Source organism: Caloenas nicobarica, chromosome 15 (assembly GCF_036013445.1).
Source record: "Caloenas nicobarica isolate bCalNic1 chromosome 15, bCalNic1.hap1, whole genome shotgun sequence".
Classification (NCBI taxonomy): Eukaryota; Metazoa; Chordata; class Aves; order Columbiformes; family Columbidae; genus Caloenas; species Caloenas nicobarica.
Genome location: NC_088259.1, coordinates 16019885 through 16041248, shown reverse-complemented (window position 1 = coordinate 16041248; position 21364 = coordinate 16019885). Strand labels below are relative to the sequence as shown.

At 40.7% G+C, this 21364-nt stretch overlaps 1 protein-coding gene across 11 annotated transcripts in view; it reads right to left on the bottom strand.

Annotated features, from left to right (window-relative positions):
• RIPOR3 (RIPOR family member 3) overlaps positions 1 to 21364 on the bottom strand; it is a 52262-nt gene that overhangs the window by 13825 nt on the left and 17073 nt on the right. For 8 of the 11 annotated variants that reach the window (XM_065645907.1, XM_065645910.1, XM_065645908.1 and 5 more), the window contains 10 exons: positions 17685 to 17813; positions 13587 to 13733; positions 10471 to 10549; positions 9681 to 9704; positions 9507 to 9560; positions 8603 to 8752; positions 8116 to 8191; positions 7677 to 7720; positions 6868 to 6993; positions 4598 to 4743 (listed from right to left, as the gene is read on the bottom strand). In XM_065645907.1, coding sequence (XP_065501979.1) covers positions 4598 to 4743; positions 6868 to 6993; positions 7677 to 7720; positions 8116 to 8191; positions 8603 to 8752; positions 9507 to 9560; positions 9681 to 9704; positions 10471 to 10549; positions 13587 to 13733; positions 17685 to 17785 — 947 coding nt within the window. In that variant the 5' untranslated portion in view covers positions 17786 to 17813. Of the gene's footprint in view, positions 1 to 4597; positions 4744 to 6867; positions 6994 to 7676; positions 7721 to 8115; positions 8192 to 8602; positions 8753 to 9506; positions 9561 to 9680; positions 9705 to 10470; positions 10550 to 13586; positions 13734 to 17684; positions 17814 to 21364 lie in introns of those variants that run through there. The other 3 variants (XM_065645911.1, XM_065645909.1, XM_065645912.1) reach the window with 3 other exon arrangements.

Sequence of the window (21364 nt, the reverse complement as noted above, 5' to 3'; positions counted from 1 at the left end):
CCATGTCCAATTCCATTTCTACATTGCCGAACACACCGGCCTTTGGTTATGACTAATTACAATATTGGCACTAAATGCATGACACTACAATGCCATCATTGCCAAGGCCAATGTCAGCACACACACAACTCTCCTTTAGCTTCCCCAAGCACCATTGCAGGACTTCAGTGCTCAGCCCCAAAACACATGTGCCCAGCCTGAGCTTGAAGGGGTTTATAATTCACCAGAGCTCACGTTTCCTAGATTGAGCCTCCCACACCAGCAGCTTTGCACCCGCACACGTTCAGTGGTGCCTCGGCCAGCACTGAACGTGGAGTCCCACTGAGATACTGTTTTGTCATCAGCACCAAACCCATGGAGGGATGGAATACTTGAAATTTCTACCGTTTCCCTCACCCTGCTGCATTTCTCTGTTGGGTGTGTAAGGAAGACACTTCTTGGTTTATGTTCAGAGGAGCAAGTAATCAGGCAGAGCATATAAGAGCGGAACTAAATCCAGTCTTCAGCCCCACGGGATCCAACCTCCTTCCTGCCACTGCCAAGACTGTGCCCGCATCACGCTCCATGTGTTAAATGCCACCAGGACAGAAGGGCTGCTGGTGCGCAGACCTGTCTGAGTCTCACTACTAAGCCTGTGAATCCAGACTTGCATTAACCAAAAAAAAATTTATTCTGGTCAACTGGATTGGACTCACCATTGAGATTTCTTTTTTTTCCCCTATTGAACACAGGTGAACATGCCCATACAATTTCAACAGTGTGACTGTTGTTAGGTTTCTCCTACTCATTGAAGCATAAGCAGCACTGGCATCAAGGTTAGTGCAGCTTATCACCAACCTAAGCTATGAAACACCACTTCTACCAAAAGCACAGAGGTGCACTGATGGACCGCTGCTTAAAGCTTCCTGCACCAGTAACTACCTATTCACAGAAGTTCTCATCTATAAGAGCAAGACTATCAGTAGGTATGTATCAAAAAAACCCCAGACGTTCCTTTTTTATTCTCCTTTAAGGGTTTTTTTGTTGTTTGTTTGTTTTCCTCCTCCTCCACAAACTTTGTGAGCCAGGCCAGCACACAAAGCAGGCAGAAATGACAAGAGTGGTTCTGTGCGGATGGTACCCTCAGATCCCAGTACGGGGTGTTCACTGAAATTCTGAAAAGAGAAACAGGCTCTCTCTTTGTCCTTCATGGGAGAGAATTCAGACTGCTGTTTAGGTTGGCAAAAAAAATGAAGTCTTCTGCCAAACTGGCCAACAAAGCCATTTTGCAACAGGCCCAAACTCATTCACACTCCTCATGGCATAATCTATAAAGGAACTGAAGGAACTTTTGTCAGAGCCCAGAAGACTAGTGGCCTGTTTAAAGAATATATACATTTAGAAGTGGAAGAGTGATCTACACTTGGATTTCTCACAAAGCAGATCTAGACTGAAAGCTTGCCTCTCAGGGGAGTCTGGGCAAATGAGATGGATTTGTTTAGTTATTCTTAAATCAAAGGAAAAAGCAGCTGTTATTTTGAGTGCTCTGTCTTTGCAAACAGAAACACTGAGTTATCACCATGCAATTTCTCCTTTCTGTAAATGACTTCAGCAAACAGGCTGTCAAAGAGAAGGAGCCTGCCAGTTCTGTGCAGAAGTGCTCTGGAGAATCCACTTGGTAGGATACCAACACATTTCACAGAACTTAAACACAGCAGAGACACGCAGACAGAGATTTCTCATACACTGAACAATTCCAAGTGGGATTAACTCCCAAAGCAAGCACGTCACCAGTAACCCTGCTCTCAGCTCAGCTGGGTGATGGTTGTCCCAAATGCCACAGAAATGCTCATTTTGCCAGTCAAAAGCTGCACTCCGAGCTGTGAGCTACTGCGACAATCAAGTGTCAACACAATTTAAATAGTATTTTTCTAGAAAATGTAGTCACAAGTATAATTTGCTTTGAAGATTTAGGCTATTATCTGAGAAACTACGCAATATCCCAGAATAGAAAGGGATTTTCCTCATACAGTCCTTTTGAAAGAACAACTTACGTGCATAATTATTTATGCAAGTCATGGACAGTGAAGAAAGGCAAGTAGATCCAGAAAAAACTAAATTCAGTGAATCTATGAAGTGCCATTTGTGTGGGTTAAGAAAATATTTCTTCCAGACTCCACTACAAATGTGCCACCCCTCAGTACAGCACTTCCCATATTAGGGTAAAACCAGATTTTATACCTAGTTCAAGAAAGTATATCTCCTTCACTGCACAATTGTAGCTTCTCAAGACTTTAGGCTTGAAGTCAGTGAAAAAGGACTTCTTCCCCTATAAGAAAAGCATCTCTGCAAGAGTCCTTTCTGCTCTGAATTTGCATATAGAGTTTTTGATCATTTTAGATCCAGATTAAAGGCAGTGCAAGTTTTGGTGGTGTGCGCTTGTTGCAAAGTGAGACAACAAATAAAAGTATCAGACTTGCTGGGGATGTTATGAGAGCCCACATACCCTCCATGCCCCTTTTCTCTCCTTCTTTCCTCAATATTAAGACATGTGAACGTCAAAACAGAATGTTTTAATTTGCCTTCATATTAAAGGGTTATCATTTCAAAAACGACTTTAAAAAAAAATCTATATCATGCAACTCGCACCATCCTCACTCCAGTTTTTTATAACACTGCCATGAATGTCTCTGCTATCAAATTCCAATGGGAATTCACACACAAGGGCACAAGTAAGAGGAATTTTCATAGGGCACAGAATGCAAGATCACAGCAAGCTTCTGGAACGAGGCTTTGTTACTCAACTAATTAGTGGCTCAACTTCTCAAATAAGAAACAGAGGCCTCAAGAGTCTCAGAGCAGCTGCAGCACCTCAGCAGAACAAAACATATACTGATGCCCATTGTTAGATCTCAGGAGGAAAAAGTGTCATAAACCGGTGCAGGCAAAACTCCGCTGTGCAAGTTTATTTCTCATTGACTCAGAGCAATATGTGTGTTTGAAAATAATTTTCAGATGCTGTTGGCAAGACTCATGTTTCTGCCCAGTTGCATGTACAAGACAACAGTAAATTTCAAGAACCACAGCATACACAAAAGACATTCAGAAAATAGTATGTTGATCAATAAAGCTTTTCTTTCCTCAGCCCCAGAAATGCAACCTGAAAACTGTTTTTCAACAATTCAACGGGAATTGCAACTGAAAAACTTTGTGGTATTTCTCCTTTTGGTGGCTTAAAAGACCATGACAAAGTTTAAGTCAAATGGTGTTTCCAAATGTAATTAAAAGTAGAAACAGGGTATTAAGTCTGATTGTAAAATACATTTGGTTACTTGACCTTAGGGGCAGGGAAACTTTTCTCTTACCAAAAGATCGGTTTGGCTCTTGGGCAAGTTTGGCAGACCAAACACTCAACACATACAAGCTTTTTTATTTTGGGGTAATTTTGAAGAAAGCAAGAAACCAGCATGACCAGAGAAGAGTTGTATAAGGCTGAGTCACAGGTGAGTCTGGCCTCCAAGGCAAAGCTTCTTGCCTTTCCTAATCTAAACACTCTTCAGTTGCTGCTTTTCCTAGAGAGTGCCTAGATCCATAAGCCATCACAAAGTGGCCTTCCAAGAAGGTCCTTATCACGGAGGCACATTCAAGCGCCTCTTCAACACACCGGGTTGGGAAGAACTGAGAGCTGCAGTAAGCCCGATACAAAAGTACAAGTGAAGAGTGTCCATTGCTTAATGGGCAGTTCACTGAGGTGGCTAGATTTAACCCCTGGGCAGTAATAAATGGAAACAGATTAAAAACTTTTGATTTGTTGAAGACCTAGTATGGACCCACAGTCCCATAAAGCAGAAATAACAGTACCGTCTCAAAAATCTGTGGTGGCATGTCTAGAGTGCAAAAGAAGTTCCAGTGCAGCATCCACAAAAGTGAGAATTTGCTTTTAATAACACAGTAATCCACTACAAAAATTTTACAAATTATAAAACAATTTAATGAGTCATACGTTCCATGAAAATACTCAGCTATTTTAAAGGTGCATCTGTAACCAGGCTTCCCTGTAGTACACAAACAGGCTTTCTGTCAATATCTCTAATCCTAGTGCAAATATGAAGGTGCCAAGTCTTTGGGAAAGCTCCCTTTTTAACAAATTGTGGTCTTGTAGTAGTGATTGTCCTAAAATTTCAACTATATTTTTCATTGTGCCTAGAAGTTGCTATTTTCTGTTTGTTTTCACCATCTTTAAGATTATTGTTCATGTTTTAGAGATGCACATACACTGCTTGGAGCTAGACTTGAGTGTTCATTCTGAAGAGCAGTAAGCTCAGTAAAAGCCTGCTGGTCAGTTCATGTGGCCATGGCTCTGGTAACACCAACACAAAGAACCAAAGGGTCATAGAAATAGCTTCTGTCCCTCCCCCTGTTCCCTGAGGACCAGTCCCAGCGTCAGAGATCAGCCCAGGAGCTGGGGTTGCTGTGAGGAAGCATGTGGCTGCTGCCTATCCTGCCCCTGCTCTGCAAATTAAAAGAGGACTATGATGTTGAATGCTACTAAGTGACATACTTAGGAGCCTTTATTTCAAATTTCTAGCTCCAGTTTTTTCATTAAAGCTGTACTTACTTCCAGAGGACCTCCAGCTGTAGCTTGATGGTGCCCAGTTCAGTTATATCCACAATGATCGACTGAGGCTTGGTTGTAAAAAAGTTTATGCTGTCACATGTCACAACACCAACTAGAATAGTGGCCAGTCCTCGCAGCTCTGTCACCTGCAGGGACAAACATACCGATTTTCATCTTTGCAGACACACTCCTAAGTCATGTGCATAGAAAGGAGAACACCCCAGGCTCAGATCTGCTGAGGCTCACAAACTTAAAGCCTTGATACTCAATTCTGGGCTTCTAAACTGTTGTGAGCCAATGTCCCCACAAGGACTACGCCACAGATGGCTGGAAAAGAGGAAAGGAGTTACATGAGTTGGAGAGAGACAGCTGTTCAGCACTTCTGTCAAAAGAATTTGGTAGACTATGTAGAAAAATTAGTCTGAAATTTGGAAATTCTAGGTCTGGTATACATACAAGTAGTTGTCATTTCTGTAGACAAGCTAGACTCTGTACTATATTAGAACAATGCTGTCAAAGTACATATTACAGAGAAGTAGATCAGCCTACCTACACTAGACTATTGCAGCTTTCAATTGCCTGAAGGATCTGGGAGCACAACTCTCTGCATCCACTGTGACCTTTTGACTGTCCTCAGCTCAGCTGTGGACCCAAGTCAGAACTTCTAAGTGGCAGTTCTTTCCTCTATCTCTGCAGGTTGCTCAGAGTTTGTTATCAGTGTAGTTACAGGCCTGTGCTTTTTCCATCCTGGCACTTTGCTTCTTCAGCTACTTAAAAACCAATCTAGTCAAATATTTGCTATAAAAACACACTTCCAATTGAAGATCAAGGTGTTCTAGAAGCACATAAAGCATCAGACTCAGCAGAGGATTTCAGCACAAGTGCCTAAGAAGTCCACTTTGGGAATTAGTTACATGCTTACATCTCCTTTAAGAGCTGGCAAAAGTTTTGTTGCTAGGATCCTCTTGGAACATTCTTCGGCACTTCTCAAATTTTTTTTTTAACCTACATATTCATACTGGGTGAAGACTATTAAGTACAAAGTGGAAAGAGCAGGAGGGTATGGAGAACTTTAGTCAGTAGACTTTCATAAGCTGACGAAAAGAATAAAATTTGTCTTTGTCATACAAAGTAATACAAGTTTTTACAATTATTATGGGAAAACAGGGATCTGAATTAGCCTCTCACCTGATCTTTGTTGTGCAGTGGCAGCAAAAAAACCACATTATAAGCACATTTCCAAAGGCTGCACTGGTGAGATGCCAAAGGGTCTCTCCTGTGTAACCCAGTTCTTGCTGCCAGATAGGAGGAGAACATTGCAATAGCTGCTTTCACACAGCTGCCAAAACTTGAAGCCCTGCACTGGCACGGTTTCCTAGTAGTATAGGATCCAGCACAGCCTTCCATCTCAGCTCCTTTTAGGTTGACAGGAGTCACGCTGCAGAGTCCAGCCCACGAGAGATGCCAGACTGCAGTGGAAGTGGTGTTTAAGGATTAACTCCACCTGCTAGGTAAATGCCAGGACCAACGCCCGGGGCAGCTGCACAAGGATATTTATAAAAAACTACAAGCTGCTCCCAAGGGGCACCCACAACACTGTGTTTATGTATCACAGGCCACTAGCACTGGTCTCTTGCTATTAAAGATATGACCTCTTCTGAGGGACTTCAAAAAGTGTCAGAACTCTACAAGAAGATATAAAGTACAGATAGTTTGTACCAGGCATATAAATGCCTATGATTCTTTGCAGATATGGAGCATCACTGGAGTAAAATGTGATGAAAGAATCTGCAGTGCACCCAGATAAAAGGATATTTCAACTACACATTCGAAACACACATTTTTTCCATATACATATTCCTTTTTCAATGGAGAACAGAACTCCAGGTACTTAATATTTCACGTTAGTGACATAATATATACATAAATCTCTTTTTGTCTCCATATCTAAACTTCATCCTAGAAAATCCCAGATATTGATCTAGGAATTTGAGGTTAAAAGCAAAACAAAACTAAAACCACCACATATACCAGACTCCAGAACATGAGGAAGCAGATGCACTGCTACAATTATGAGTGCCAGGAGCAAAGGTAAAACAGACGTAGATGTCTGTTTGGTAAGCAGAACATTGATTAACTGCTATTTTGGCAAGTACAGGGAAAGAAAACTACTGAAGAATTTTGACAAATGCTTGGTAGCCTAACAGGTAAGTAGTATGGCAGAAGACCTGTTAACCCACTGATTTCAATCCAACCATTATACACCACACCTTGATTTCAAACTTGTCATGGAGATTGGGTATAAAAATCTTCTCTTCCTCATCCCATGTTTGGCTGTCATCAGTCTCAATCTTGCCTTTCAACCTCCATTTTTGGCGCCCCAGTCGCACGAACACCTAGAAACCACGAAGGAAAAAATGATGTTGGGTCAACATATCCCAGAACATTCCCTTCAGTCCATAGGCCTCACGCTGTTCCAGTACTGCAGGTGCAAAGCCGTTCTTTGATGACTATACATTTAGGAACTTGGCTAAAGCTAGAAGACTGGAGGCGGGAATTCAGGTTGCTGGTTTTAACACCTTAACTCAGGGCCAAATGACACATCCCACCCATTCTAGAAGTACTGCAAAACTATGTTGCATAGCAAGGGTAGCAGCACTGAAATACAAGGCACACTGGAATTCATTTGGAACGGTTACAAGTAGGAGAGCAACCCAGCAAGACACCAAGATGCATTCAAATCACGTCAGGGGCAATCTTCCAAGAAACAGGCAGCAATTGTTACTTGATTTCATGGCAACTTTGAAGACAAAGACCTGACAAGTTGGTTTTGATAGATAATCGCTGCCATATTTTAAATCCTCCCATAACACTTGAATCCAATCTTTCCCCCCTCAGTCTCAGAGAGCAGAGTAATTAGCAGATGTGCCAAAGCACTGTTCTCAGCAGGGCAGTGCACGGTTTTATCAGAGGCTGTTTCCTGCTCCCCTTCTATACGTTGCACTCTTGCTCTCCTGTTCCTCTAACTGCAAACTCACAGCATAAAATAAAGGACAACATGAATTGCTGCATACTGCACCTCATACTGGTCCCCTGGGCAGAGACGTGCAAAGCCCACCAAGCCTGAAAAGAGAAGGAAAACTCCTAATACTTGTAGATTTTTTACAAAGTCCCCCAATGCCCCAGCTTGCAATAAATAAAGCTACTATCAGGGTAACACCCTCTTATGCTCAACCCTGCGCAGAAGCTGTGCCACCAGCCCAAAACACTCTTACAAGGACAAACTTTGAGCTGAGGAAAGAAAGCTTGTGAGCTTTTATACTCGGATACAAAATACCAGTGCAGATCTGTTTTACAGTGCTGAAGCAAACAAGTTTGCTAAAACTCTGTTCAGGGCCTGATCCAGAAAGCCAGTGGAAGAAACCGACATTGAGTAATCGGACTCAATGGACCAGATCGCTACATGGGAAACCAAAAATCAATTGATGAGTCTTGAAGGAAACAAGAAAGCAACGTACCTTTCATCTTCAAGTGAAACTCTCCCAAATGGACCTCCAACGCCCCTTCTATAAAGCACATATCCTGGAAGAAAGACTGAACAGTGACTATGACTGGGAAGCAGCACAGGGAAGCCACCTTCCCCAACACACCATTTTCTTATCTCATCTTTAAAGGACTTTGGCTTTTTTGCCACTCCACAGAGGAGTGGAACTCATTTTGTAAAAATAACATAGCTTATTCGTTATTCTACTTTCATCCCATTATTTCCACTGGAATTCATAATGGACCCAGTATTAAAACAGAAATTCAAAGGCTGTCATTTGAAAAGAGCTTTGCCTGCAAGATATTTATCTCACAAATTTCAGTTCACATTATGTACCTGTATTTCATTCACACATTAAGTTTAACATGCACCATTAAAAAAAAAAAGCTAACAGCAAGTCCTAGCACATTTTTTGCTATGGAACAGTCAGGTCTTTGTTACATGTGTGTAGTATTTCCTACCTCTGTGCACTCTTGGAAGTTCTTGTAAAGCTCCACAAGGCTCTCTCTGGATGCTTTGGTGGAAGGAGACAAGGAAAACGCATGTTTCATGTTCGCAGCCCCATCACGCAATCTGCACTGGATACAGTAAGCTTCATAGAGTTCTTCTACCTTTAAGATTTGGGAGGTGGGGGAAGAATGAACAAGAATTACCCTAGAATAGTTGTAAGAAGTTTTGGAAAGGAACATCAGCAGTCTTTCCTGGCAAAAATAACAACTAAATCCCATTATCATAGTATTGCAGAATGCTGCAACTCCTGCATTTTACAGACTAATGAGTGCAACAGCTTGTAGACATTGCTGAAAAAAAAAAAACCACCACAAAACACACCACCAAAAAAACACACACACCAAAAAACAAGGGATATTGAGGAAAAAAACTTGCTCAGAGTAGAAGGCGTAGAATAACACTGTTTAGGGAAAAATTACTGTGGGAGCAGGAAACTGATTCCCTCGATACAGCTTAGAACACCTACACCTTTAGCCATGTCAGAGGAAAGATGCGTTTCCCTCAGAAGCAGATGGCAGAGAGCAGACGTGCTGTACAGAGCTGCCCACCAGGCCCCTCGTGGGAAGTGGGGGAAGAGATGTAAGTCTTCCCACAGCAGCATTTTCTGAATAAACTCAGACTACACAAACTGGTTTCACAGGCAAACTCAGGTTGGGTAGCACCCATTCAGCCCAACCATTCAAGAACACAAACAAATAAATAAAACCCCCTTCCTGCAAAAAGAGTGGTTACAGCTTTCAGAAAGTAACCAGCATTACTCCCCTTCAGATGAATTATAATTAAGTGTTTTCTATTTAGATAGTTTGCTTAGATAGCAGCATAAGCCTTACACATACAAGAGAGAAAACTCCTTACCTTGCTTATGTGGAACTCCAGTTTTCTGATGTATCTCTCCACAGACCGGATTTGCTTTAGAAGAGGGGGAGGACATGAGAAATTATTTCCTAAACATGACTTTAAGTAACACAGTAGACACATCAGTTTTTTTCCTCCACTTGCAACATTTCATCTCATCCTCACAAGTCTTACCTTATCCAGGTCATAGTAGAAAGCCTGAAAGAGAAATAGTACAGGCTGAACAGGACAGCATATGTATTTGTACATATTAACAATACTTTCTTATTCACTTCAAGACTCAGTACGCGTATGTTAAGTTACACTAAATTAAGATGCATTGTTTACTACAAGGAAACAGTGCAACATTTTTAGAAGTAGCTTCATTTTATGTGCATGGTTGGTTGGTTTGTTTTCACAGATGCTTGAAATGAGACAGTAAGTCTCACCACCAGCTGTAACAAAGACTTGGACATTGGTCATGGTACATGGCAGTTTCTGATTTATTATTTTTTTTAAAATCTAGCTATTATTTCCCAAATGAAAGGCAAAGCTGGATCTGCCAATTGTCTTTTCATCAGCATTTTTGCTGAAGGTATTTCTAGGGAGTTGTAAACACAACCAAATCTATGTTGCTTTTATAGGACACATTCACCAACTATTGAAAAAAAGCTCAACCTTTATCATAATTTCTGTCCATCTAGAGTCAGGTACAAATACTGATAACTAAACAGACACGGGGAGATACCATGCCAGTAAAGGAACGCTATCTAAAGAACACTGCTGGATACTGAAAATGAGAAATCACAGTTTTAATTCTCACATCAAGAGCTAACTTGCTTGGTAAATGTCTGACTGTGATGCCTTGATGAAACTCACCTCAGTGCTTTAACTGGAAAACTCTTGGGAGTCCTAGATGTGAGAGAGCATTCATTTCTTTGACTTTCTAAAGTCATTTAAGTATTTAACATTAAAAGTATCTTACCAATCTAGAGTTCCTTTTTGTATCTTTGTGTCGACCAGAGAGATAATCCAATTCAGCCTGATGTGCTTCCAGGTATTCACTGGAGAAGAAGAAAACCCAGAGTTGCATTCTTCTGGTACATTCATTATGACACCTCCCCAAAGAATTTTTCAGCAGAATGTTACAAAGCAACTTCCTTCTCTAGAACACTCCTCTTGTTTTGCTACAGTACAGTTCAAGAAGGCCACCACTGCTGCATCAGGTACACACATGCACACGCTGCACTCAGGCATTTACTATTTCTCATTTCCCTTCATCTGAAATAGATCATTCAAGTGAAAGACAGACTTTATTCTGGAAACGTGAGGTAAAACAAAACAATGCTGTAGAGCTGGAAGTACCAAAGGCAAGAGGAAAGGCAGGATGTATGAGGAGAACAGCAAGCTCTAACACACACATAACCCAGCTCATACATCGCCTTTTCAGATTTCTCTAACTATTCCTGTTTGGCCTTCTGGAACCTTTTCTGTAAGGCAGAAGATCAGGTCATCTGTTGAGCAAGTCTCTTACAGTTACTGAAGAATAAGAATTCATCAACCAACTTCATTTTACAAAGTCAAAGAACTGCAATATGAAATGCTTGCACTACAAACCCAAGCTCATAGAAGTACTCCACATGTAATTCTGTGTTTTAGCAAACACAGCTGAATACCACCCTCTAGAATGCTAGACAATTTCTGAATGCAGCCATTACTTTCTCCAGAATGGGAACTATTTTGCAAGGTGTGAAGCACTTGGTGCTAATTGGCTTCTGTAGAGTTGCTGGCATGCAAGGGTTGCCCCTTAGGAGTTCCCACAGGGACTTAAACTATTTCTGCTGAGACCACCTTCTTCCAACTTTGCTTTTAATACAGAGCAGACTTAGGTAACTTTTTCCTCATAAGCTTAAGATGGAACAAGAGTCACCTGGTAAATACTACAATATAAGAAATAGTCTCTGAGCAGTTAAAATAACTTCATTTCAGACATCTGCACTTTTTCACGTTTGCCTTGATGCATCTCATTTTCTGACTGTTACAAAACCAGTTCCCCCAAGACACTCAGTGGCTCCAGCATTCAGCTGTTTGCTCTTCACACTTGCCTATTAACAGCTCAGTGCAGAAGCAGCCACGGCTGGTGGCAGGAAAGGGTTCACTTTACTTTTAGAAGAGCTTCATCACTTTTAGATTTAAGTATGTTGGAATTGCCAGCTTAATGGAATGGTACCCAGATGGTTAACAGAATAATGAGTTATTGGAACAGTACCCAGATGGTTAACAGAATAAAGAGTTATTTGCTATAGCTATAAAGAAACAGGCACGTAAAACATGTTCCGTACTAAAAATCTAAGTCACTCCAGCACCAAGCAGACTTAGTCTGCATTTACTTAAAATTTGGACTTTGCATTGCTATTTGATACAGTTGTTTTCTGTAGGTTACTTCAGTCAACTAGCTAGATACTCAGTTTTGGCAGGAATCAGGTTATATGGCATTCCCTGCAGAACTGGGAACAAATTCTGATCCACCTTATGGTTTCTCCTCCCTAAGCTCTGACAAATTCTAAACTCTGCAAAAAACATTTGGTTTCATTATTTGTTTTAAATATAAATCCACTAATAAGACATTGACTGATATTTTTAGGGCTAAGACTTAGTCTTTTATTGGAATAAAAATGTGACACATCTGAGTTTACAATATATTATTACAGCATGGTTTATGTTCTTTGCTTAAGAAAAACTATGATCAGAATTAATACAGTAGCAAAATTCTGAGGGCAGCAACAACATACATGAAAAAACTGTAGAATCTATTAGAAAGGGCTACAGAGTCTACACATGCAAGGAAAGATATTTTGTCTTCAGACAGTCGCTTCAGGGTGTAAGTGAAGTTCCTATGATATTAGACTAGACTCATCAACAATTTAAGATATATTTTTATATTATAAGATTGAGGACTCAGTTAAAATTTGACCAGTTCCAACCACTGATGGAGGCAAACAGCACTTACCACCACTTCATTCGTGGTCTATAACACCAAGAGAGCAAGCACATCTATGTTTTATTTGCCATTTCAGCACTGAATAATATCAGTTTTGCTATGAGGTAACCAACAGCTTCCTGAAAACCAGAACACCCTAAATTCCAATCGCCAGCCCATCCTTTGATCTCTTACATCTGTTGTGTACTCCCCTCAACTGCCAGATGGAGCCAATGGACAAAACTGGTCTTTAGCCTTTGCACTCAGGTCTGTACTGATGCAACATTGACTGTGCAGTCAACCATAATAAAGACTCTGAAATAATGCTACATTTGAAGCAAGATAATTTTATTTACATTGCCATAAGATGGAGTTATTCTACAGCTCTGTTCCATCACCTCAAGTCAGCTGAAGTTTTTCAGGCGGATCTGTTTAGACATTTCCCTTACAATAAGCCATCCAGAGATGAAAGAGGACTTTTGAACCCATGAGTTTAATTCTATTAAAAAAAAAATTTTAAAAATTTTAAAAAAAATCAAAACCAACCCCCCCCCCTCCACTAGAATATCTAACTCTGTAAGTGTTCTTTAATTAGCATAGAGAGAACAGAGATTGTTTATGAACCAGCGACCCCTCTGTGTCCTAGCAGGACACACCCCCACTTTCAGACTTGGTTTTAAGCCAGCTTTTTGAGTCAAAGCAAACTCCACACAGAAACTCTCTGCCAATGCTCCCCAGACCTGGCTGGCCCATCCCTACCCAGGTGTCTCCGTGATCTGCAGACATCCTGCCTGCCACTCTGCACACTCCGAAAGCCTCCCTCCCTTCAGAGAGTTTAGCTGCTCCCCAAGAGATGGAGAATCTCCCCACAGTTCTACTTGTCACTGACTTTTTAGAGAAGTGTAACAACCTAGGAACAAACAAAAACATTAGAGCACTTTGTTTGTTCGCTCTCAGACTGACGGAGAGCAAACGAAACTTGTTTCACGAGGTCCCAAGCCAGTTCCTGCGAAAGTCACTACATATGTTTAGAGATGCCAGATGTAGACAGAGAACAGTGATACACAAAGGTAAGCAGCATGACTAGGTAAGGCAAATTATAATATTTTAAAAGTCCTTACTTAAGTCCTTTCTTCAAAGCTTCAAAAATTTTCTTCACCTGCAGTGGCTTTGGATCCCAGATGACTGCCCCCTTCTGCAGGGAGTTATAAGCCTTGGGGGGTTTCAGTGACATTCTTGATCTCACTGAACTTCTGCCGAGAGACTTTCTGTGGAAAAAGAAAATAAATATGGGAAATATGCAAACCCCATCACCTGGGAGAAGAGAGTTGCCTGACCCACAAAACTTCCAGGCTACAAGCTCCATGCCCAGTCCTATATAACTTCACACAAAAACACAAAGCTCTTGGACACACTGAGAATACTTTCACAAATAATATTAAAAAGTTAAGGCCCAGCCCTAAATACCTAGTGCAAAAAAGCTGCAAGCTTTTTGTGACTTCAACAACAACAAATTTAAATAAGAAACATCTCCTTCTCCAAGCTTGACGCAGACTCTGAGAAGCCTAGTGCTTCTCTTATCCTTTTTAAGTAAAGAAAAATTGCACAGGTCCCCATTTCTTTGGGATGGTGGGAGCAGGCACTGAGCAAGAAAAAGAAAAGCTCATTTTCATAACAGGCTAATAACAAGTTCATTTTCATACTGCTAGCAATTATCTCAGCAGACACGCACAGCAGCTCACTCAGGCTCTGCTTCTGTGCGCACATTCACACCAGTCGGGTCAACTGCAGAACTAGTCAAGTGAGCCATGCTGCAGGACAAGCACATTCCCATTCTGACTCTCACCTGCAATTCAGGAAAATGAGGCAACAAACTTTTGATCTGCTCAAGGTCTAACTGATAAAGATAACATAAAAAGCCTTTAGAAATTGCTATTACTTTGCCTGCACTCACCATTCATTTAAATGATGTCTTAGAGCCCTACCATGTTTGAGAAAAGCAAGCTACCAAACCCACCTTGCATAAAATATATAATTATCAAGTTGTTTTTTTTTTTTTTTTCCAGTGGCTAACACCTCACTTACTCTTAAAAGCACCTGCAAAACCAACATTAAATACTGTTTCTAACAGAAGTCCCCACACAGGACTTTTTGTGCTAACCTAAAGAGTTAGAACACCCAAAGCCATTAATTATATCTACGCCATTTAAACCATAAACCAAACTCTCTGCAAACAATTCTTTCACATTGTCAGACTTCTGCTTGGCTTACCTCTGTCTGTATACTCCTTTAAGTCTTACTTATTTTTATATAGTTTTGTTAATACTCTCTGTAAGTCACCCCCCTAAACCAACATTACACACAGAAGTTGCCCATTCCACCAAGACAGCTGGGCACTCTCAGAGAAGCTTCTCACCCTCCCTGCAATCCCCGTCCTAAATTCAGCTCACCTGGAGAAATGATCAACTTCAACAGGCTTAGTACTTAGGCACTGGCTGTTTTGAGTTCTAGGCATGTGACTGAAGGCCTAATGAGATTATTGAGCTTGGTGATTAAATCCTAGGCCCAGCACACCTGAGAGCTGTTCCCAGTCCTATTATAGAAACCTTCAAGTAACTACTGTAATTATCCTAATGCTAAATTTCTACTTAGCTCCATTTTTAACACATAATCTGCAAAAAATCTGATAAAATTAAGTGTTGCCAACCATTACTTGATATTTAATTTCTTCAGCCCAATGATTATTTTAGTTTTTTAGGATGGCTTAATGTAAAGTATTAATTAAGCAAATCATTTGGAGCTCAGGTTACATATAATGAAGAGCATCACTGTTAAGTTAGAAACCTATATTAATATTGTTTTATTTTGTAAGATTATGAATCTTTGAGTATTCCACACAAAGTGAGAGGGTTTCAACAGGCATAATACTGGAAGGGACAGTCCAGCCAGTAACAGCAGTCGAAAGAGTCTCCTAGAAGGATCATCACTCAAAATTCTTTTATGCAAAGAAGGAAATAGCATCCAGTTCCATGCTTTAGATGAGTACTCTAATTAGCAAGATATCATATGGAAGATATAAGATAATTCTATCTTTTGAAATGAAAAAGACCAAATTACTCCTGGGGTTTGTTTATTTTTTGAAAGGAAAAGATTTTGATATTTACCTTCAGAGTTTTGGATTGCAAATCCTAAATTCAGGAAATGGTTTCCCTTCGGTTAAAGCACAGCATCCAAGCGCTGCGTATGGACAGGCTGGGATTTAAAACTCGCTGTTTACCTCAGTATCTCCTACTGACTCATGTGGCCCATCCATACTCAGTGCACTGATGTTAAGAATCTCATTTTCATACATTCCACAGCAAAGTGGCTGACATGGGCCTTTAGGAACAGCAGCTAAAAGCTAGATGCTCTGCTGCTTTCCCTTGTGAACTTAATAAATTAAGTATCAGATTTCCCACTTTAGAGATAACAGTAACAACGTTTACTTCCTGTGGAGACCTTTCTGAGGAAAAATGAAGTAGTGTGTCTGACTGGGAGCCTCAAAGTGAAGTTGCTAAAGAAATACAAAAGCGTATTTAGCATCTGCTTAAGAATCTCCATGTGGACCTGACTCGTGTGTCATCCTTTGGACAGACGTGGCATAGGGCCCCTGCAATCTCTTGCTGTGTTTTGCAACAGTGCCTGAGGGAGAAATAAGTTAGGAAAGGATGATTAAAGAATTTCTTCACTGTGCTGGGGAAGGCTCTTGGGTGTTCAGTGGGCTGTGACTGATTAGCTAAGTACACAAATTTCCCTCATTGCGGTGATTCCTGAACAGAACTCTCTGTCTAAACACTTAAATAATGAAAAGCAACATCATAAAAATGCACAAAGAGAGGCATTTGGTTAGAAAACCTTTGCAGCTAAAAGTAACAGAATAATCTTCAGGGATATATGGACTCTCTGTTTGGAGCACTCTTATCCTGCTGGACTGTGCATTTGTTGCAGAAACAGCTGTTCAACTCTTTTCCTGGTAGATCCTTTACCTGCTAGAACTCCCACTATGTACTTGAGTTCAACTCCGTTTATATAATTTATTGACCGTTTTTCTCAAGATATTAGCTATTGGTGTGATTTTAGATGTCCGATCTTTGCTAGGTGTGATATTATTTTTCAGCTTCCACAACAAAATTATTCAAATGTGAAGACTTCTTGGTTCCATCACAATCATCCTGGAATTTCATTTTTGTTCATACTTTACCATGCTGTGTTTAACTAGAAAATTAAGTCAGTCATTTGTTTTTTTGAAGACATATTTATGACATAAGTCAGGTATTTTGCTGATTCTCAATATGATTTTTTGAGTACAATACTTTTAGAGGCCTACTTTCCAATAGGTCTATATGATACTGCTAAATGATTCACTTTGTTTTTATTCCAGCATGCACTGGCAGTCAGAGATTAATTTTCCATTTATATATCATATTTTCTAAAAGCACTTGACAGGCTATACAGGGATCACTAAATCCAGAAAAAGAACGCGAATACTTCTAGTGGAAAAGCTGCACAGCTATCTACATAGAGCAATACCACACAACAACTTATGATAAGCAAAAAGGGAAAAAACATTACAGGATGGCTTAGCAATTACGGAGATCGACTGAAAGCTGGAAGACTCGACTGCAACCTCAGCTGTACTATAGACTTGCTACTGGTAGCAGCTAATTTGCAGTGGCCTTCTTGGCCTGTTTGTGTTCCTCCCCTCCTCTCCCTTGTGGCATTGCCAGACGCAGCCCTTCCGCTCATGTAACTCTGCTCCACTTAAATAACTCCAGGAGAACTTGAGCTGGGTCCTGCTCCATGTTTTGCCAGGATTCATCTTTTTAAAGGTCTGTGAGATTTTGAAGAACTAGAACTGTTCGGAAGGATTTAGTCAGAAAACACCAGTTACTATTTGGCTGCTAGCAGGAAGGGTCACAAGCCTTCATTTTTCTAGCAGGAATGGACACTCTGAACAGTCTGACACACAACCTCTGAAATCCAGCCACCTCTCAACTACAGTGTGTATAGCAGAACCATAGTATGGTGTGAAGTAAAGCTATTTATCAGTGAACCATGACGACACGCAATGAGGAACAACTTCTATTATACACACAGATGCCTTAAGTGAAAAAATACATTCACGGTACCTAATGTCGGTTGCCCAAACGATCAGGTGCTTTTCTTTTTGTGTTACTTACGCTAATTTTCTGCTTTGCATGGTGCTGAATCCAGTGAAGGAACAACTCCTGCTGATACCACCCCCATCACCAGGAGAGACAAATGTGAGTTTGACCGACATGATTGCCAGTCAGTAAGGTTATCGGCTTCTGAAATAAACAGAAAAACAGATGAGTCAAAACCTTCTTGGCAATTCAGGCTTAGACTTGTGCTGCTGCAAATGCTGAGCTGCATGGAAGTGGAAAGTCAGAATAACAGACAGTAGATTAAATAGAAAAAAAAGACTTGTCTGCTATATGCATTTCCTCTGTTGCCATCCACGATACAATTAATAAGGGGCTGAACAGTCTAAAATGAAATCTCTCATGCCTTCTTCAATTTCTGATTGATTTTACAAACTCGCTATGTAAAAGCCAGAACAGCCTCAATTCACCAGCTCTCTAATCTTCTGATTTTTTAAAAACCCTGTAATTGTCCCACTGCTTAAGGAGTTCAAGCCAACCAGTGTATTTCCAAATCAGTATGGATGCCAGAGCAATACTTAAACTCCAGACTTAGTCAGGTCCAAAAAGCAGTTCCTTGTATCTGTGCAGAGCCACACTGAAGTCAGTGGTAGAATTGGCTGAGAGTGGTACTTAAGCTCAAGGCAGAAGTCTGGTTTCAACAGTAAATTTCAAGTTCATGCTCCTCCTCTGGCAGGATTTCTCTTGGATTGCTCTCTTCTGTTTTCCATCAGTCAACCTCTTTTGCTTTCTGGAGAATTGTGTTCTCTGCCATATGTCTATAGAATCCAAGTTACAATATAAGTAACAGACATATCCTTCAAAGCAGCTGTAGAAAATCACCCAGACAGTTAATATACAGAAAAATTCCCCTCCTTCCCCCCGCAAGCTGGTGTAATGTAAACACCACAACTGAGTAAAACTGAGTAAAACAAAAAGCTGGAGTATCTATTTGTAGAGAGAAGTACAAATTCCAATAAAGAGCTTTACATGGAGATGCTCCATGCAGAAGTTTGTTCTACATTATAGAATGTGCTCTGAAGAACAGTGAGCTCTTACTCTATCAGTGCAGATACTGGAAAGAAACATGGGCACTCAGCCCCTAGGCCTGACATTATCCCAGCAGCATGGCTACAATTAATCAGACTAGGAACCCAGAAATGTCAGGATAAGACTCTTTTCCTGGCTCTGCCACTAACTTGGAGAGCAATTCAACTAAATGCTCTTCTAGACTGCATATAAAGACCTGAATGGTTGAACTAGACTTCCCGAGGGGGTAAGACTTGAGAGCGTTTTGCTAATTCTGAGTTAGTCTACAAGTACACTGTAAGTGACTATGCTTTAGGTGTCATTATCTACCAAAGCAGTAACAGAAGTCACGGATTTCCACAAGCAGAGATCCTGCACTGAGACCTGGCTGTTTCAGCAGAAGCCACTCAGTCGGTTCCCTGGGCTGAGCTCTCAGACTCCCATTTCTTTGCCTGTTCTACAGGCTGTGCCAAGCTCATGAACTGTGAAAAATAGACAAAAGATTTTAGAGCAAGATGTGAAAATTATAAAGTTGAGTCAAACAGCTACTTGCTTTGCAAGCTACCTGGTTTGTCAAAAGAAGTGTTGGGCATGGCTAGGTATTTTGTATCGCAGTGCATCCAAGTCCACGTGTCTCCATAGCCTCAGCAGTATCAATAAAAATCTGTTACGTGCAAAAATTTAGGCGTATCTTAGTCACCTTTTAATCAAAATCTACAGCACTTATGTTTTCTTGCTTTGAAAGTATTCCTCCTTAACACCCTTATTCAGAGATTGTACTTGCATCACAACACAGCTGAAGTTTCGAAATATTTTCCATTCTTTCCTCTAGTTTTCAGATGCCTATGAGCCTGTGAACAGTCACCCCATCAAAAGGATCATTAGACTGAAAAAAACATGTAACTTACTGAAAAATGTAGTTGCATAACAAGCTGTTAAAGGAAGAAATAAAAGGAATAGCCTCATGGTTATTGACCACATCCCTCATCAAGGCTAAGCCAGATTCCCAGGATCTATTCTTCGGTTCTCTAACCTGGGCAAGTTAGTTCACGAGTAAGAGGGAGGAAGAAAGTGCAGGAAAACCTTGTCTAATTTTATAGGACTCCTAAAGCCTGCATAGCATGAGCCTGAAAGCCTTTGAAGCATATAAATATGAAAGAAACAAAACCAGGCAGACCCTTAACAGGGAACAGAAAGTGGAAAATGGTGAGAAGACACTCGAAGTACAAATTTGTGGTACTGAACTCTAGATGTGCAGAAGCTGGAAATGTACAGAAGCTGGAAATGTACAGACCTCCCCAAAACTCAGTTGGTGAAATAAATAAATTGTTTAAATTGCCTAGACTTGACTCTGTTGCCACACGTGGGTTTCGGGTTTTTTTAAATGAAATATAATTCTGGACTTCAAGAAGATACACAGTTGCAAATGAGTCGAAATGAGAGATGAATTGGACCTCACTTGTGCATAGCCGTAAGCATTTAAAATTTCTCATGAGTTGTTTGTTTGCTTTGTTTTTTTCACTGCACAAATCTCAGTCTTCAAGGCCACTGACTGTGTCATGTTCTGCTGTAACACGGAGCTACATTCAAAAGCAATTCACAAGCACATTTTCGCAGTTCCCTCCTGTAAGACTGAGGAGAATCTAAATCATGTTAGGAAAGCACCATTGAAGAGGTTATCTTTCCTACGCTGAATTAATGTCGACAAAGTCAGATACCTCTTGGTACACACCTGCAGATATATTTTTTTGTAGCAACCTAGAAATCTTACAGCTCATTTCACACGTCTGAGTAGAAGACCATAAGTAGGATGTCAAGACAACATTTTATTTGTAAGAATGATTTATAAATGCGGTTGTTTAAACAGAGGGGTTTGCTAGCCAGAGTGTCTGTATAAAAGTGCTGAGCTACATTAGAACTGCCCCTGAGAAAAAGCATCTGGGCACATCTCAAATGTAACTCTCCCTTTAGGCTAGAAATAACCCAGATAAGGACCCCAACAAAGGCGAGTTCAAATCTGTCTTCCAACCTGTAACCTCTGCTGTGCAGGCCAATGTCTCCAGCCCTCAGAACGACAGGGGTTATACCCGGGGGGACAGAGGCGCTTCCGCACTTTGAATCTTCCCCAGGAGCACAGAACCTGAACGTGTAACTAGCTAGGGGCTGGCGTAGGTAAAGCACAAAAATATCAGCCCAAACTGCAGGAGTCTATTTCCAGGGGCAATAGAAACACCAAACTAATAGAAAAAACCAGGAAGTCTTGAAAAGGTCTTATAATGTCTGGTAGACTTAAACTGAGCTCCGAACTGCCAGATACTAATCTACTCCAACTTCTTCATATGTGCAGTTTCGTAAGATCAAGATTTTGGGTCTCAGAAATGTATTTTTATTATAACGCAAAAGAGTGTTTTTCTCAAATTAAAGGAATATGGTTGTTCCTATTTCAACGATGTGCCAATGACTTGCCATAATGGACTATTAGCATCTGACCATCAGTGTTAACAAGTATCCAGGCATGTAGGGCCAAATATTTGAGCTTCTACGCAGCCATGAGTACAAACTGCATGTTCTGCTTTGTCTCTGTTGGTATTAGGATATTCCTCAAGCCAAATGACCTTCATCCTCTGCAAACAAAAAGCTGGTGTCTGTTTGTGTTTATAGCTAAACTT